Source organism: Amblyomma maculatum, chromosome 11 (assembly GCF_055883805.1).
Source record: "Amblyomma maculatum isolate TAMU_Amacu chromosome 11, ASM5588380v1, whole genome shotgun sequence".
Lineage (NCBI taxonomy): Eukaryota > Metazoa > Arthropoda > Arachnida > Ixodida > Ixodidae > Amblyomma > Amblyomma maculatum.
Window position 1 is genome coordinate 140,901,442 of NC_139354.1, and position 19,047 is coordinate 140,920,488.

At 42.4% G+C, this 19,047-nt stretch overlaps 1 protein-coding gene across 3 annotated transcripts in view; it reads right to left on the reverse strand.

Moving 5' to 3' along the window:
- Positions 1 to 19,047, reverse strand: part of LOC146175085 (venom metalloproteinase Antarease-like) — a 125,467-nt gene that overhangs the window by 81,877 nt on the left and 24,543 nt on the right. For all 3 annotated transcript variants that reach the window (XM_084584517.1, XM_084584518.1, XM_084584516.1), the window contains exons 3-6: positions 15,258 to 15,350; positions 14,165 to 14,300; positions 11,309 to 11,365; positions 10,808 to 10,864 (exon numbers count right to left, since the gene is read on the reverse strand). In XM_084584517.1, the coding sequence (XP_084440643.1) occupies positions 10,808 to 10,864; positions 11,309 to 11,365; positions 14,165 to 14,300; positions 15,258 to 15,350 (343 nt within the window). The remainder of the gene's footprint in view (positions 1 to 10,807; positions 10,865 to 11,308; positions 11,366 to 14,164; positions 14,301 to 15,257; positions 15,351 to 19,047) is intronic.

The window sequence follows — 19,047 nt, forward strand, 5'->3', positions numbered from 1 at the left end:
ATTAGCCAGGGTACATTGGAGGTGCTAAATATATGTGGACAAGGATTGCTGTATTAAGATAAATATTAGCGTTAAATTAGAATTAGGGAAAAATAATAAAACGGAAAATACAAAGCAATGAAGTATCGTCTAGCATAGTAATCTGTCTGATGATGTTGTGTAAACACAATAGCACATTGGTTCAAAGCATATCCCGTGGAGCTTGTCCTGGAGGAGAGGAGGGCTGGAAAGGTTACAGGAAGCCCTAATCCAGCAAGGGGAGTCTCTAAGTAAACATTACAGAGAGACGCGAACTGCCGGGGAGGAGAAAAAAGTGGTCTATGGATCGAATGTCTGCGCAAGACTCGAGGAGGTTGGGCAAGGATAGACCCGAACGACATAAATACAGATTTAGTTTCGGTATTCTGCAGCGCTAAAGAATCATGAACACCTCACATTGCCTTCAACTTTATATGCGCACACGCAAAAGCCATTCACTTGTTGGTAGTCCGCTGCAGCGAGGACAAGCTAATGACGCAGGTAATGAAGACGTTGGAAACATTGAAAGCGTGCTGTAGTTAGAAAGACGGTATTTGGGGCGTATGGGAGAATAGGTACACCAGGTGCGAATTTGGCTAAAAAATCTGCCCTCTGATAAGATGTAGTGCCACAGTGGGGAGAGACCCAGGGTATAAGCGTATATATGTAATATGAGGAGTAATAAAAAAATTAAGAAAACGGAAGAACACTGTATCCCTTCCATGTTCGAACGATGTCAGGACCGAAAGACTATCAGAAAGCAAAACAACCTTAGAGATATTACAAGGAATATTTATTAAGGCCAACTCGATGGACAGAAACGAAGCAACAAAAACAAGCGTATAGTACGGAACCCGAAATGAATAACTCCAGGCCAGAGCCCGGGAGTATATGCCAAAAGATTCTTTTTTTGCTTCTGCTGGCAGGCACCTGTACGAATGGTAATATGGCTAGAAATGTGTCTATATACGCCTCTATAAAGCCATTTAATAGATTGTTTAATACATTGGCGAACAAACTCTTAGCATTCCCTGGGAAGGTGTCATCAAATGAGAATACAGTACCAGGCCGCCGGTGGGTAACATGTACTAAGAACATTTTGGATACAAAAAGTTTCAACAGCAGGGAATTAGTCAACAAAACCTGAGGGGGCTTATACATAGAACAAATATCATCAATGAAGTATGATAGGTTCGATGTAAATATGAGTCTTGCCATACCAGGCACAGGCTCAAAGACGTTAGGAACTAGCACGCAGTGAGAAGCTGAACCTGTGAATTTAGATTAGGTATCTCAGCTGCCAAGTACAGCAGAGAGTTAGCCAACGATTTGGGCCGACCTGAGCAAAAGCACAGAGCTCATCGCACCAAAAGAAACAGTGGCTAAATTTGTACCTTGGACACTGAGAAAAGAGAGCGGAGCCGAACTCAAGTATTGGCCGTACGTAGGTCTTTCAAGGAAAGAGCAGAGGGTCCTCCATATACCAAATTTTTTGTTGCTCGTTCTCATCAACCGACCAACGGCACGTTCACCTTTAAGCACAAGACTTCCAATCTGAGGCCTCCAGTCTAACTGTGAGTCTTACATTGTACTCAAATATTTAATAGAGCACTGCAAAATTGCAAAATGCACGCATGACAGCTGCGATCTTAAGCAGCAGTTTAAAATCCAATAAATGCGGACGCTATCAGGTACTTATAGTTTCTACATAGGCAGTAAGTTTTCTTGGCAAAATTCACTCTGTTTTGCTGTTACTACAGCGTCAATTCACACGACGGGTTCGGAGTCGCATCAGATCTATTATTCATACCGTTCGTAAATGTGGCGACGTGAGTGTTGCATCATGGGCTGCTTACATAGAATGGATGAAAGGAGTGCCCTACATGTTTCCATCGAATGGGCAGGAAAATCACATGGCTCATATTGAAGCAATGTTTACTAGAGCTGTAATTGGGCATTTTGAAAACACTTGTCCGATATCCGGTTAAATTTCCGTCATGTGTCATGTGGTCCTGGAGTCGGCATGAAAGCAGCACCTGTTATTTACAAACTTATTTCGTACTATAGCCGGAGGGGGCTTTAGTCGGGCAGCAGATTTGTGCCGTAAACTAAAGAGTAAGTTGCTTTCATTCAGTTTATGTGCCTTGATCAGAAATGCGGACTGCAGTGATTTCTGAGTTGAGCGGCAGGACATGAAAATAACTCTTATGTGCTTACTGAACCGCACGTGTTGCTTGGACGATGTGTAGCGAAGTCTGCTATATTTCAAATGTAATTAAATAATCGTGCTTCTATCTTCTCTCGGACTGCAAACTTGACAGGAAACGACTGTCCGTTGCAAACAGGGTCTCCGCGGATGCGAACCGAGATGCGGAGACCTGCAGGTTGCTACACTTGCCACAAGCAGTAGTAACCGAAAGAGACGGAGGTTATGTGTGTAGTGAGCTTGTTTTTAAGGTTTCTGTCAGAGTTTTGTGTGTTCTAGCTATAACAAAAAACACAATATATTCAAAAATATGTTATTTTCTGAACATCTACTGCGTCTGAACTCCATCAGCATCTCTGTCAAGCTCTCCTACAAATCTTATTTGTAACGAAATGCGCAACTTGTCGAAATTCAGCTATCGATGTTCATCATTTCCGATTGCTTGTCACGCAGCGCCACTGGCGTGTTGTATTCTCTTTGTAACACCGAAATTATAGCGACGGAAGTGCATGAAGAACATGATTGGTACTCTGTATTGAGGCGTATGCTCTCGACACGGCGTTTTACTGCTATAGCCTTTAACGAATCATGCTCGCGGATCGCGTCCATCCGTCCGTCCGTAACGCTTTCTTTACGCAGGAAGCGGTAGGTGGTAGCTGATATGTCCGAGCACTAACAAGACTTAGTTCTTCCTGACATTACCTTTGGCAAGAGCTGCCAAATTGGGCCTCTCATTTCATACTGGAGGGGGATATCAGAATCAGCCTGGCAAGGCCCTCGCAATCACGTTATCCCTAGGCCGCGCAAGCACCCTCATACGGCTCAGTTAAAGCGGGGCTTTATATGTTGGCTGGTAGCTTACGCTATCGCGTCAACGCGAAGATGGGAGTGAAACAGAAGAAAAATGCACCATAGGGCAGGGCTTCGGTCCACCTCGCGATAGAGGCTTTCGCCTCATCGCATTTTAGTGATCCAAAGTGCCCTTTAGAAATTTTGGCTCCGCATTATGTTCCTCAGAAGCGCAAACGCAATCAGGCAAAATTATACACCAGTGAGGGTGCTGAACTTTCAATTTTATTTGAAGAAACCGAAATACATTTTTACAAAAACCATGTCAATACCAACCAGGGTGTATAACTAGGGTCACGACGTAGGAGCGTGCGATCGAAATGGGAATCAAACGTCGTCCAGGATCGCGACCATGTGTATGTCTTGGACACCATGTTATTCCATTCTAGCGCTCTCTGACCGCCATGAAATCTTGATAATTTCCTTTGCTGGGTGTCAACGTGCAGTGAATATAGGTGTGGGGTTCACTTCCTTAAAAAACATGAAAGTTGCGGCACCTTGTCCTACCTGCATTTGTTCTGATAGTGTTCGCGCTGCTGATACATTGTAATCGTGTTTGGCTATACATATTCACTCTCCCGCAAACAGCACCGTGACAGTGACGGAAATCTCAGTACTACGTTGCCAGAAGTGACACACCTTACTTTATGTTGCCTAGAAATATCTCACTGCATAAGGTGCTTAACAGCAGTGCACGCTGACCTCCGCTGTGATTGAAGTTTCGCGAGTTAAGGAGCCATGCAGTAACAATGGAAACTTGAACAGTGCACTCTTATCTGACCATCCTTCTAGTAAACACAGTTAAACTGTATTTTGAATTAAACCGTCATATGCAATTATGTGGTGGGGAAAGCGGTCCCCTAATAATAAAGGCCTTTGTTTTAATTTTTAGGGATGAATGAGTAACAAGATGTAAGCCCATGTACAGTATAAATGATTACGGGCAGTATGCACTGATGACATTCCATCGTCCCTATTAGTAACAAAATGTTACTAATACGCTGTGTTGCCACAACCTTAGTTTATTCTTGGTTCCGAAAAGAAGAGATCAGCATATTGCACAGGTTTGCGATTTTAGACCGCTAGCTCTCAAACAAAGGTTACTCCATGGAAACGGCCGCCATGACTATCAGAGGACGCGTACAAAAGTGCAGAGAGTGTGCATAATAGACCTCTTTCATACTTCGGCATCCCCATGCGCGCAATTAAAACGACACTCATGAACACTTTGAAATATTGTTAGAACGAAATGGTAAAGGGGGGTTTATTCACAATGCGGATGGAAGCGGAATAAGGTGAGGCCTACTAGCTCCGAACCACCACCGTTTCTTCCTTCTCTTCTTCTCTTCTGTCACACAACACCACGTCTCCGTCAGTAGAGTTACATTTTCCCCCCTACTGAGTCGAAGCACTCTGGGCGTGTTCATAAGTCGTACGAGGCTGATACGGCTTTAAACGAGCGACGTGACAAAGTTCAGGATTCGTAGACCTACGATTCGATGCGGTCAGGCTTATTTCTTAGGTTAAATCAGTTACCCGTTTGACTACGACATATGGCCCGTCATAGTGAGCGAATAGTTTTTGATGTAGACCGCGGCACCGGACTGGTCCCGCAGCCAGACGAAATCACCTATAGAGTATGTGACACGCCGGTGAGTGGCACCATATCGGGATTTGTAGCGTTCCCGTGAAGCAGACGGTACGTGGGCGATTCTTCGAGCTTCTTCGGCGAGGCAGAGGGTCTCAGCCAGGCAGGGACCTTCACAGCTTGAGAAGGGCAGTATGGTATCCAGGGAGTTGAATGGTGACCTAGCATACAACAAGAATGGGCTGTACCCAGTCGTCTCATGCGTGGCGGTATTAAACGCATATGTGATGAAGGGTAGTATGGTGTCCCAATTTATGTGTCCCGCATTCACATACATGGCTAGCATGTAGGTAAGCGTTCTATTAATGCGCTAAGTCAAGCCATTTGTCCCTTTGACGACATCAGTGCTGAATTTACGGCCTCAATCTGAGATGACAATTTGTGGCTGCCCGTGTCGTAAGATTACTGATTTCAGTAGGGAAAGCGATACTTGATACGTCGTAGCCAATTAACAAGCGGCGGCTTCACAATAAGGTAGTCCGTGCAGGTAGTGTGAGGTAGTCCATGCAGGCTACAATCGAGCGATTTCCAAGTACTTTCAAGTCCAAGTACTTCAGAAAGAGACCTATGAGGTCAATGTCTACTAGATCGAACGAAGTTTTCGCGGTCTTCACAGAGTGGAGTTGTGGTTGGGCGTTTGTGGCGTTGAAATTGCTCGAAACGTGCAACGCATTGATCGATCGTCGAGCGCATTTTGGGCTAGTAAAATCTTTCTTGAGCACGGTGAAGCGTTGGAACCAATCCTAGATGCCGAGAAGTCTGATCATCGTTCATGACACGCAAAACGTCGGTGTAAAGCGCCTTGGGAACCACGAGTAGGTATCGCTGGTCGACAGGGGAGTAACTTTTCCACAGGAAGCTATCACGCACACAAAAAACTGCTTGTAGCTCCACTGACTTTGGCGGCCGCAAAGAAGGGCTGCGGAACCATGTCACTTTGGTGTTCAGATTTAAAAACGTTTGGGTCGGGGAATTTTGGTTTGAGGTACTGCATAATTGTCGAACTTGTGTTGTGATATAATTGTCGAAATCATCGGCATCAGATTCGGTCGTTGCCACGGGCATCCTAGAAAAACAACCTACCTCTATATGACGCCTCGCGCTTTTGTATATGACGGCGAAGTCATATTCCTGTAACCAGAGGGCCCAGTGTGCGAGGCGACACATGGGTCACGTAGGTTCTGCAGCTAACAGAGTGAATGATGGTCGCTTACGATAGTGAACGACCATCCGTACAAATTTGAACGGAATCGCTGCACAGCGAAAACAACAGCCAAACATTCCTGTTCAGTGACTGTATAATTTCGCTCTGGCTTGCCTAGGGTACTACTTGTGTACGCAATTACATGCTCTCGTTCGTCGTGGCGCTGGACAAGAACTGTACCGATGCCGATTCCAATAGCGTCCGTCGGCAGGATCGAAGTGATGGAGAATCGGTTTCGATATTGAAAGTAACTTTAGCTGACGGAATAATGCGTCCCACTATAGTGTTCAGCCAAATGTGGCGTTTTTGTTGAGAAGGCACGTCAACGGGTAGGCAAAGTCTGCAAAGCGATGTATATGGCCTCTAAGATACGAACACAACCCTAGAAACCAGTGGAGCTCCGTCACGGTCTACGGGGGTTAAAAGGACTCCACAGCTGCGGCCTTCTGTGGGTCCAGCATAACACCATCGCCGTTGACAAGATGTCGTAGGACCAGAGCTTGACGCTGTCAAAAGCGGCATTTTTCGCGGTCAGAATCAGGGCGATGTTGTGCAAACACTTCAAGATGTGGACTAGACGGTCATTGTGCTCTTGGAAAGATTTCTCAAATATGACGACGTTGTCAAGATAGCAAAGGCAAATATCCCATTTGAAGCCGCGCAAATCTGTATCCATGAATCTTTCAATTGTGGCAGGGGCATGGCACAGCTCGAAGGGCACAATATTAAACTTAAAAGACCATCTGGTGTGACAAAGGCCATCTTTTTCTTATCTGCAGGGTCCACTGGAATTTGTCAGTAGCCAGATCTGAAATTTAGACAAGAAAAATTACATGCACAAGAGAGGCATTCGAGGGCGCCATCTATGGTAGGAAGAGGACAGACTTCCTTTTTCATAACAGAATTGAGACGTATATGATCCACACAAACTCTCCACGAACCGTATTTCGTGCGCACAAGAATAACAGGAGCTTTCCAAGGGCGGAAAACGCCTGTATCACCTGCTTGCGTAGCATGTCATCCACTTTCTTATGAATGACGTTGCGCTCAGATGGAGACACGCGATATGACTTTGACGGATGGGACGAGCCGAATCAGTGTCGATGGTACGATAGATCCGGGACACTGGACTAAAGGTTGGTCCATTGTTTTTGAGAGAAGTGAAACATAAGCGTGAAGGGGAGATGAATATAGACAAGAATACGGCGTTGAGGTGAGTTGAGCGGCCGAAGGTACGAGGGCGGTCGTAGCATCTGTGACCAAATCAACGATGCGGGACGCATCGGGTTCACACGAGGCAAGCTTCAATCCAGTTGGTAAAACTGCAGGCTCAGATCATGTGTTCAGTGTCCACAACGAGGTACTACCGTGCTGCACGGAGACCATATAGTGAGGAATATTAACATTTTTTTAGGCATACTGTGTGAATTGGGTGCACCACTGCCTGAAATGTGGTATGGCCAGTAAGTGGAGTGGAAACTTGGACAAATATGGCAGACAAGGGTGGAACTACTGTGTCTTTGGTAATACTAAAACAATTTTTCGTTACGGCAGCTTTCAGAAAGGCTTGGCAGATGAGCAATATCACAATAAACCTCTTCACTTTGTCAGTCCACGATAGCACCACAATACCTCATAAGTTTATTTCTAATATGATGCCATGCGTAGAGTGGGGTAGCAGGACAAATTCTAGAAGAAATGAGAGATAGGAAGGAAGAAGCGGAGGTGTTTCGGAGCTAGCAGGGCTCACCTTGTTCCATTCCCATCTGCATTGTAAATAAACACCCCTTTACCATTTCATCGTAACAATATTTCTGATGCGAACATTGTAAAATGACTAATGGAACGGTATCCTGCATTCAATGTGCGACTCACGAGGGGCCCTATTCTCAAAAGCGTGGGCGCTGTTAGGCGCCATATTTTTATTATTACTTGCCAGAACTATCATGCGTTTCAAATTTGTGGTACAAAATTATGACCTGTTTAAATTGCTTTTTGCGGTTGCGTCAAAATGACGTGGCCCTGCAAACGAATTTTCAGCAGAGCGATTCACGTTGCCTTGATGGCAAATATAAGTCATTGTGAGGAGAAAAAAAAAGAGGTATATATGGTAGGAAGGAAAGCATTTATGCTTGTAATACAAATGGGGTGAAATATACTTCTGGCTGTCAAGGGGCGCTTCCAGAAATATGTTTCACTGACGGTATGTAGCGGGAAATACATCCTGCATACTTATTATACGGGGATATAAATTTGACGGTTCATGGTGTGTGGGATGTCCTGCCATTTCCGTACATGGCAGAAGTTAGGAGTCACGTTTGGGATCATATTGAGACAAGCGCATAGAAACATGATGAATTTGAGGTAGGGTATATATAGGTGGCAGTTACCTCACTGCAGTTTTGTAGACAATTACTTTTAGCGGGGAAGTAAGCTGTGACACCTTGTTGCATTTGCAAGAAGCTCCGGAATGACGTCATAAGGGTACTTCTCAGCTATGCAACATTTTAGAGGATTATTAATGATGAAAATTTACAGCCGCACGAGGGTCCTAGCTTTCTTCCCGTTGCAAACGGTTTGCCCTCATAGACACACATCATCGATCCGCGTGGTTGTTGCCAAGCGCAGCAGTGGCGGTCTGCTAAATCAAGCGGTTGATTGCTTAAGACAAGGCATTTGAGAGAGCACCACGACCCTTTCGAATTATCTCTCCGAACGGCTTGTGAGTGCGATAAAATGAGAAGGTATATGGTGCGATGGCTGTGCAAGGAGCTTCGTGTTGACCGGAAGTGAAGGACCAGCATGTATTGCAAGTATTTCCTTAATCGGCGGTCCTCAACGCTGGCTTTTGGTAAAGTAACCAGGAACCTTCCCACGATGTAAAGAGCAAACAAAATTACTAACAGTTTCTTTAAAAAAAAAAAAACTAATGTTTTTGCAATATACATGGCACATGCTTGTTCAGGTACGCATTCAGGCTCCACCATGTTTTAAGGAAGAAATAATAAGTACTTCAGAGCCCATTATGACGATAGACTGTAATCATATCATCTTTGTTATTGACTTTTATATTTAATTCCTTTTTAATATAGCCAGATAATAACCTTCCTTCGAGGTTTCCATTTTACGTTTTCAACGGTAAGGGATATGCGCACGTGGCGTCGCTCTAGCTTCATGCCACGATTTGCTGAGTAAACTTTCGCTTTATTTCGTTTTTCGCTTTTCCCCGCATCGCCAAGTTAACCTCCATGCTAATGCGTTCCTATCTTTGTCGCTTTCTCAGACACCTTATGCGTTTCACAGGAGCTTTTCACGCGCCAGCACACACACACAACCGACTAAGTGCAGGGCGCATCCTGTGCCTTCCACTTAGTCGGTTGTGTGTGTGTGTGTGTGTGGAAGACAAGCGCACTCACACACTCTCTCCTTTTCTCTCTCTGCTCTGCTTTTCACGCTCTACACAACTCAAGCTGGCACAACATCTTAGAAACATAAGCAGACTTGCTGACCTGACAGTAGCTTGTCATAACGCAGCTGTCCGAAAAATCTGACCGGCACAGCCGGTAGCGCCAACTAATTTATAATTTGAGACCGCGAGCATTGTCCTCGGATCAACATGCCGTTTGCATGGGCGCCTCCTTGCCAGTGCTGGAGAAAGAGAGAGAGAGAGAAAGAAAGAAAGACAGAGAGAGAGAGCAAACATTATATATGGGAAAAATAATAATTTAGAGCTCCCGTGGTTGGGTCCTCCTTCCAGGACTCCCGCGGCCTTTGCTGCCCGCCTCTCCCGTTCAATCAGCCAAAGCTGGAGCCACGTCAGAAATCTGTCGAATTATTCTGTTTACGACGAAGTCCTCAAACGTTCCATTTTGCTGTATTCTAATGACGCTGATAAGCGAACGAGAGAGATCATCGGCGCTTATGAGGAGCAATGTCCCTTTAAACTCCCATTCTGCCTCAAGCAGCACTGCCCTTTTGCTCGAGCTTTAAGCTCCTTGTGTCTCGGAACATCGCTCAGCCTCTCCGTGCTTAGCTGCTGTCGAATATCCGAGCGCAAGTTTGTCGGAATACACTGAGACCGCAACGACGCAATGTAGTTCACTCGTCCTCAACTCAACTCGAGGCGCCTGCATCAAGAAATTTACCATAGCGGCTCAGTTACAATAGCGTCGTCGTTTTGCGTACTTGGCGCCAAGTATACAGCGGATGGCAGGGCTTTTTGTTTCAATAATTTATTTTTTTCCTTAAAAATCATATTCCGATTTTATGATTACGTAAGCTAGCACGATCCTATTGCACACGTCATGTGTAAGTCACAATTTGGACAAAATGGCGAATTGTATAACATAGGGCCCCCTGAGTTAAGATAACAACTATATCAGTAATGTTTAATTTCATTTGCGTTCAGGAGGACCTGCCCCTAACCCCTTCACGTATGCATGAAGCAGGAGTAAGAATACGCGCTGGATAGAACCGACAGCTAGCACTCTAATTATTGACCAGCGCATAAACACACTGCTCAAGGTGCTCAAGCTCGCGCCAGTACAATTCTAAAACAATAAAGTAGTCATTAAAACCGTTAAAAAAGAGGTCCAAAATCGTCACACGCTCATACGTGGTATCAGCATTCACAGTACAGCAGAGACACTAGCAGGAGGAGAACTGGCTTTGCATAGTAGTGCATCTGTATTACCATATATATTCATCTTTATTACTTTACTGACAGAGTGAATTACTCCATCTTATCGGCTGTCTGTTTCTTATAAGCTGCTAAGACTGTGTCTAGCAAAACAATAAGATTTAGGCGGCTGACGCATTCGACTTGCCTACCTATTTGTAAAACAACGTTAAGAACCAGAGACTAGATAACTGGGGTGCTTACCTATGTCGGAGTTTGTGCCGTTGCAAAGCGTTTCATTTTGGGTATGGCTTTTTAAAACTAGAAAAGAAATGAAAGGGAACGCAATACGATCGTTAGGCGCAGATTATTCCCGTATTTTCCAGATACCTGAAGTAAAAATAAGCATCCAACATGCGTTGCTTAGACATATAAGAGCAGACATTTAACTACAAAAAGTAATAAGCCAAAAAAGACTCTCTGCGGCTTATGTCAAATCGAAATTAAAATAGAATTCGAGAAAAATCAAGGAGTTAAATAAAGTTATCATTTTGGTTATACTGAATTGTGCATTTGGTGGCGAATGTTATTGTATGTGCCTCAAGATAATTCTTTTTTTTTATGGAAAAAGCAGTCATATTTACAAATATGACTTGTGCATTTACAAATAACGCATTATGTGTGTACGCTGTAGATATTTCGCCTCCAGGCGACAAAGGATTTATTTCCATAGCCAAAATCATGTCTTCGTGACTTAAGTCTTACCAGAAGAAGCAGCAGTGTCGCGGTCAGATAAACTTCCTTCTTCATTCAGTGAATACACTAAAATATAAAACATAAATTCAAGACGTTAGTATTTTTCTCATTACAGTCAAGCTTTCAATCATTGTTAACTATTCGAACGGCGCACTATACAGAAACCAGATATCGATTTTCTGGCGTTTCCGTCCATCCATTTCCCCTCCTATATCTGAAGGAGATAAAGTGAACAGAGCTCATTGAAATAAATTAGATAAGTCGGTCGTAAATAGTGCCACAAAGCTGGTGTAAATAAACACTCCTCCTAAATATATCGGAGATATATATTCTAACTCCCAAAACCGCTGAGGATAAAAGGGAAGCCTACTTTATTTCTACCAGCCTGATGGCTGAAAAAAGGTGTCGCATTCAGTAAAACAAACAGATTTCAATTAAATATAATCACCAATGCACAAAGGACTTTACGCCAGTCACTGTGAGAGCGAAACGTTTTTTGTTTTGCTCATGTGATCATGAATGTTATTTTAATATGTACTGACCCACTACAAATAAACCTATTTTTCAATTGCCCATTAGAAGTATAAAGATAATTGGCAGAGCTCAAAAATATTATTTAGCTTTGTATAAACGACTAATACAGCATGCTGCTTATGTATGCCTTCTCCTAGCGAGAATAAGGTTTTCTGATCACATTTTCTTTTAATTGGATCGATGCGAGGAGGGAGGGGTACTTCTCGTTCCAAATAATTTGGCACAAAGCGAGATGGAAATAAAGATTAAGAGTAAACAGTCTATTCGTAAGAGTTTCATGAAACAGAAAGGCTAAATATTTGTGCTTTGTTGCAAGGCTCCGTTTATGGCCACGCAGTACATGCTTAATGCCCACATCTGCCATTTCAGCGTCGTCAAGGGGAGTGGAGCGCTACTGACGAGCTTTCACTTGCTGCACGGATCCAGATTCTGCTGACGACAAACCTGCTTAAAGCTAACGGGAAGTACTTTTGAACAATTTACATGAATACTGCTCTTAAAGTTACATTTTAGTTTATGCCCATTTATTTCAATGTGTGGTATAAGTAAAGCTATATAATACATTTAGTGTCACTTTAAGTTGTGTTTGACATTTAGCGGCAGTTATTAGATTTTATTGACGAAATTCACTCCAGAAGATAATCTGGCTTCCACGTCATCATTAAGTGCCCCATCCTAATTAGAACTTGAAAAAGTTTAAATCATTTTATCCCTGAGATTTGGAGCAAATGGGAAGAGTTCCCTAAAAGAATCAGTAAAGGTGTCTGCTTCACGTAGCATGAATTATAATTTTGCAATCGCTTGTTATTTAGCAGCATTACGAAAAAAAAAACAGTTTGACTAAATTGTATATATAGCTGTTTTGCGCAGAAATCAATTTCTGCACTCAGAACATGAATGCTGCATTGCGAGAAATATAGGGACGCTGCTACCGTGATTTTGTAGGCACACGCATCTTAAAAAGCTGCACTGAGAGATATGCACGAAAGAAGCATCTTAAATGACACTATCTTTTACACACTAAAAGCTTGCAATGCTCCGAGTTTAATTCTTCGCATCTGATGGTTAGGTTTATTTCGTTTATTGAACCAAAACGATTCAAGATATGAGACGCCGTAGTGGAGGCTCCGAAATTTGCGACCACCTGGGGTTCTTCACCATGCAGACACCGCACTGAACATGGGCGCCTAGCTTTTCGCCTCCTTCGAAAAGCAGCCAGGATTCGATCGCGGATGCTTTGACACAGAAGTCGCGTACACTAACGATTGCACCAGCATGGCGAGCTCTGGGTATTTGAAAATCACATCAAGTATTAATCCATATTGCAATTGCCTAAGACCATTCTTTCTATGCGTAGTATGAAACAGTGTGACACGCGATGGTTTTCATATTGAGCGCTTGACAGGAAAGCCGCTGAAATAAAGAACAGTGGGAGCTCGATGCTTCGCTAATTTCACATCTTACGGAGCACAATTCAAAGGGCTGCTCGGTACAAAATGATTGCTAAATAATGCTTGGAAAATAATAAAAATGCTTGCCGCATATTATAAACGATTTTTATAAACGAGAATATTGAGAAATTTATAATAAACAATAATTTAGCTGGGCAAGATTTAGAAAATGTAACACAGAATAAAGAGGATGATATAAGCTCAACTCACAAACACGAATGGAATTTCTGCTCCTCGAGTGGATGAATTTAAAGATAATCACAAAGGTTCGGAATCTTGATGCAGCCACTAGCAGCAGAACGTTTTTTTTTTTGTTGTTTTTTTTTTATGAGCACATGTTTGATTGTTGTCTTTGAGGCTGCTTTATTATGAAAGCCGTTCGAGGAAACAATCTCCGAACGAAATGCTTTAACCTGCGTTGCCGCGATATAATCGGAGAAAGAAAGGGAGGTTGAAAGTTTTCATTGCGTCGAGTGAGCAGGAGTCTCTCGTGCGTATCGTACGTATCTGAACAGTTTAGGAAGCTGGACCAGTCAGTGCTGATTCATATTTTTTCAGTGCGAAAGACAGGAACATGAACAAAAGATGTAGCACAACTCAAAAAAAGGGTATCACGCACAGCGCTTGCGTTGTGCCAAGGTTTTCGTTGCTGTCGCGTTTTGTGCTTGTAAGTTACGAATATCAGAAATGTTGGTGGAAAATATTTTATATATAACAACCACACATGACCACACGACACCTCACTCACCACAAAACACAATATACAACACATAACCAAAATACCACCACGAACTAGCCATCACATATAACCACCTCACTGGACCAGGACCGCTTGCTATGTGCAGACACAGAGTCTTTGAAAGCAAAGAACTTTGCTTACGCGCATCGAATAGGATGTCGTCTTTTCTATCTTGCCTCGATTGGAGTTTCACAATTTCGTGCAGGGTGTTGCCGCTGTCGGAGCGCTGGGAAGTGTCAACTGGGAAAATCCTTAACTCATGGTTCAGCATGCCACGCTGCAGGAAAGCAAATGTTAATATGAGACGTTAGCATTTGAAAACATCGAAATACCACTGAGGCCGCGGGTAAAGCCAGCGATCCTTTAGTCGATTGACGTATGTCCAAAGTGACGTCATATCCAAGTGCGCTGAAGAATCTTATTTCAAACAATCACGTGAACAGACTCGTGCACTCAGTGCGGAAGAGTAACCTTTGTATAGTTTCTGCTAGAAGGCTTTACCTTCACATGCGAGCTTTTGCCTTATACAACGAAATGAAGTAATTGTTGATTTGTTTCAATAGTAGATTAATCCCCATTACTTAGATTTTCCAGCTACCTTGCTAGAATGCCTTGCCGAGACCACTTATCCGCAGCAGCCAATATTCGGTCGAAGGTGCTTTAACTTTGATCATTAAAAATGAATAGGGAACCAATTAGAAAAAACATTTTCAGCCATTTATAATGGTGGGTAGCGAAGCCGTGAAAAGAGTAATATGATATTTCTTTACATTCAAAAGAATTTTAGTAGTATGAGGCGAAATGGAAATATTTTGCACTTTTGTACCTTGGGAACAGAACAAGATTTCGGAAAGACCAACTAAAAAACTCGGGTGCCAATTATTTTTTATTATGCGCCAATTGTTCTATTTTTTCCGTAAAGGTTGTCACATTATAAGATATAGGTCGATAATTTCATATTGAAGGGTACAATCATGTATCAGATTTAATTCTCTCGGTTACCTTCCAGTGTGACGAAAAATTTTATTCCTAATCCAGGCTAATGAGAATGAGAAGAGGCTGACTTGCATGTCGAATGCAAGCTTAGTATTGTACGAGGTAATAGCACACCATATAGTCATATATATAATATCAAGTGTTAAGTAGAGTGCCTTTCGACTTCTCTCCTCCGATTATCTCAAGGGTCTACATATGTTTCCTTTTCTTTGAATATGTTATGCTCAACGGTACTTACAACTTCCAAGGTGCCCTCCAGTATATTAATATTAACGGACGCCTGGTGACGAGAATCCTCATACAAGTTCATTTCTAGTTCTTCCCCATTTAGCTAGAAAAGATAACAACAAAAATATTTTTAGGAACTCTCCTACAATCAATTTTTTTCGTGTATGGTGTCTTTGAATTGGTTTTCCTAGAATTAACGTGGGCTGGAAGCTGAGGTCAAGTACAATAGTAGGCGAGAGAGGAAAACCATCACTGCATAGAACCATAACATCTGTTGCCAAATTATAGTTGAGCAATTCTTCCTGTCCGAGCGATCAACTTAGACAGAGTCCATTGAATTTTATTTCTTTTCTTAGAAGAAACAATAATTTTCAGAATACCTTATTTATTACTCGGCATCACAGCGCGAGAGTCAAGAAGAATAGAAGAAAATGACAGCTTTTCTCTAAGGAAAAGTGCGCGCTTATTTAAACTTTAAATGTATGCAAGGTGTACCGGAATGGTTTACTATTAGCCTTAAAGACACCATTGAGCGGGAAAGTTTTAGATGTACGCGGGTCCCGTTTGGAAAACGAATGCTGATACGAGTAACTTAGATTGTATCTGTAATTTTGTCGGTTTTTCCGCGTAGAGGATTGCAAAGAAGGCTCCTAGATTTCTCAAACTACCTGTGTTTACCAGAGTGGTTATTTTTGAAAAAAAAAAAATTTAAACCATCTTTCGTTCTTTAAATCTCCGCATTTAATTCTACAAAAAGGTTCGCTAACTGAAGCACTTGGAGGAGCATTTCTCACATCATTGCCTCCTTTATACTAAAGGGAGGCTATGCTCACGCATACGAACGTATAAATCAACATCTTTGTTTTGGAATTTTCAAAGCTTGTCTAGATCTTCTGCACCGTAAGAGGGTCGGCAGATGCCCCCTTCATTGGGCCCATTCGAAGGTATGTAAAATATTTCTGCCACTTCGATGACTAAACATCTCACAATGATTATATCCCAAAACCCCAGAAGGAACGCAACTTTGGTCAAGGTAAAATTAACTTCATTGTCTGGTCCTAAGCAAAAAAGTGTTCGCTGAAATTATATTCTACCGCACGGTGTACATTCATGATTATTGACAAAGTGCCGTTATGGCTGATGTAATGTTCCCTAATGTCTGTTGTGGCTGACGTATTCACCCCTCGTATAATGTCCCGCCTGGGGAAAGCTGAGGGGAAAATAAATAACTAATTTTGGATCATATGTGACAAGCGCCCACTGTGACTATGTAGGGGTAGTTCCAACAATCTAAATTAAACTTTCATTTTGTCTAGCTTACTCTGCATGCCAATAAGTTGATTCTGGTTATTCTAAACAGTGTGTACGTAAACTGCACCTATAATATTCAGAATTAAGTACACAGGCTTTATGAATTGTTGCTTGACGCAACCTGCTGGTGAGGCCTAGAAAGCCATCAATTAGCAAATAGGCAACCATCATTTTTATAGCGCCGAAACTGCCGATTTAAAGACAAAAATGCATACATCGTCCTAAAACTTCGGTCAGCCCGTACAGTACAAAACTTGTTACACATTTTCTGAAGATTATGCCCTTCAGAAGTTATGATCGATGTCGTTATCAAGACCTTTAATAATAATTATGTTTCTTTGTATATGATTATCACCTAAAAGGTTCACTCTTTGCCAAAAGTAACAAGGCTATATGTTTTGCTTCTCACTTGTACTCTAAAGCGAACATGGCTTCCTAGTCACAACTTGTTGAGAAGTAAAAACAGGCGATCGCCTTTACATTGCACAGATTTCATCTTCAGAAGTGGTACGGGCTCTCTGCTACCCGACTGAGAAGCTGAACAAGCAGCCTGATTACTTTTGGCAAAGACGGTATACTTGATAAAAACATTAAAGCTAGAAATAATTGCGTGGCTTCTGCATCTGCCTCTTGAAGAAAGCATTAGGTGGCGTTGAGACAAGAAGTTTAAGTATTGCATTGCTTCAGTTATTCTGTCAGACAAGTAGTTTGGTCATAAGTGCCACCAACGTATGTGGACTCTCATATCAAAACGCATAAAAGTCCATATTTGGAGCAACGCCATAATAAAGTGCTTAAATTTTCTGCGGATGGCGATGTACACAACATCACTGTTTCTTGGTAGTGGGAAAGCACCAAATACGTTATACCAGGTCACTGCTTACATTTTCCCCATTCCTGTTTTGTATACTTGGAGCGACACACCTCTGCGGTCTTTACACCTCTGCTGCCTTTGCAGATGCTAAGTATTAAAAAACGCTTTATGAATGCTATATAGCATGATCATCGAACATGTGAATAATTGAGTTTCGAAACACATTTACATTTTTCTATGGGAAAAGTGCGCAATCGAAGGCCGCCAGCATTTAAACGTGTTTTTAATTTTCTGCATACTCAGCAGTGTGCCTCAAAATATCATACGTTTAAAAAAATGTATTTTAAATATTTTACTTTGACTCCACGCATTTTAAACTTATAAAATGACTTCACTTCACATGGTATCTTTGACGAAATCATGTTCATTTTTATACGTCACACAATACAGAAACAGGGTCTGTATTTGATGCATAAAAATGCAACAGGCGCTTCTTAAAAGTAGACAGTGTCTTAAAGCCAACCCAAATAGCTTTCAAAGCATACTATTAGAACTAATTTGATACAGATGTGCAACAAAAAAAAAATACGTAAACGAGGGAGCCCACCTTCCACGTTGACAGATTTCAAATTCAGGCTTAATATTGCTGCTTGATTACAAATATAACACGTTTATTACTTAGTTATAATGAGCAGTAACCTAAACATTGCAAAATGTAGAGTTTCTTTACAAAGGACCTGAAAAGACCACAGCGATATATTTCTGATCGTTATTAAGATAAAATCCTGAAAGTAATTAAAAACCTCACCCTAGTGATTTGGATAAAAACTTCAGATGTGACATTCAGTACAACCTGCGTGTATGAAGGTGAACGCTAGTACTAAGGATGTGCTACTGTGACTCCCCATCCCCATTCTTCTTCCTGTGGTGCATGCAACCATGCGACCGGTAGCACAATGCCCTCTTTATGTTTTCTGCTTTCTCTGATTGCGATCTCTGCACTCCTCCTATGAAAATGCCCGCTCGACTGGATCTCATAGTGTGGCGAGCTGATCAAGGCATACAATGTGGGGTACATGCTCTAGAAGAAAGAAGGCGCACCAGCCGATTCTAGCTGATCTTTACTAATTTTCAAGCATGGCGCTTACGCCTATGCTCGAGCACCTCGCTTTCACATTTTTTCTTTAGCTTTGCAGCATTCATTTGGCCAGTTCGCTGTGAGCACAAAGTATGCCTTTTTTTCAACTCCCTGTTGACCAGGTACCCATATTATCTCCTTCTGTGCAGCTGAAGTGCTACATTGACTTAGAATTGTGTAGGCTAGCGGCGTGATTCTGCCACGCGTATAGTTTCTATAAGCTGCCTGGGAATCTGTAACTATATATGCCTATGCGGAGTGCGTTGCGACTAGGGCTATCCCCACTTCCTCCATAGCCTGCGTATCCCCTTTACGAACTGAAAGCCCGTCCACGACCTGCATTTGGTGCACCACTGATATTGTTGATATCCCCGTACAGAACCCGCAGCGTCAATGAAGAAGGCTCCTTCTTCTCTTGAATAAGATTCGTTCATCTTCTTGCTTCTCGCCACTCATCTAGCATGATGATGCTCCGGGTGCATGTATTTGGGACAGCTGAAGCATAAGGAATTTTTTCTTCCATTCTTGATGTATATC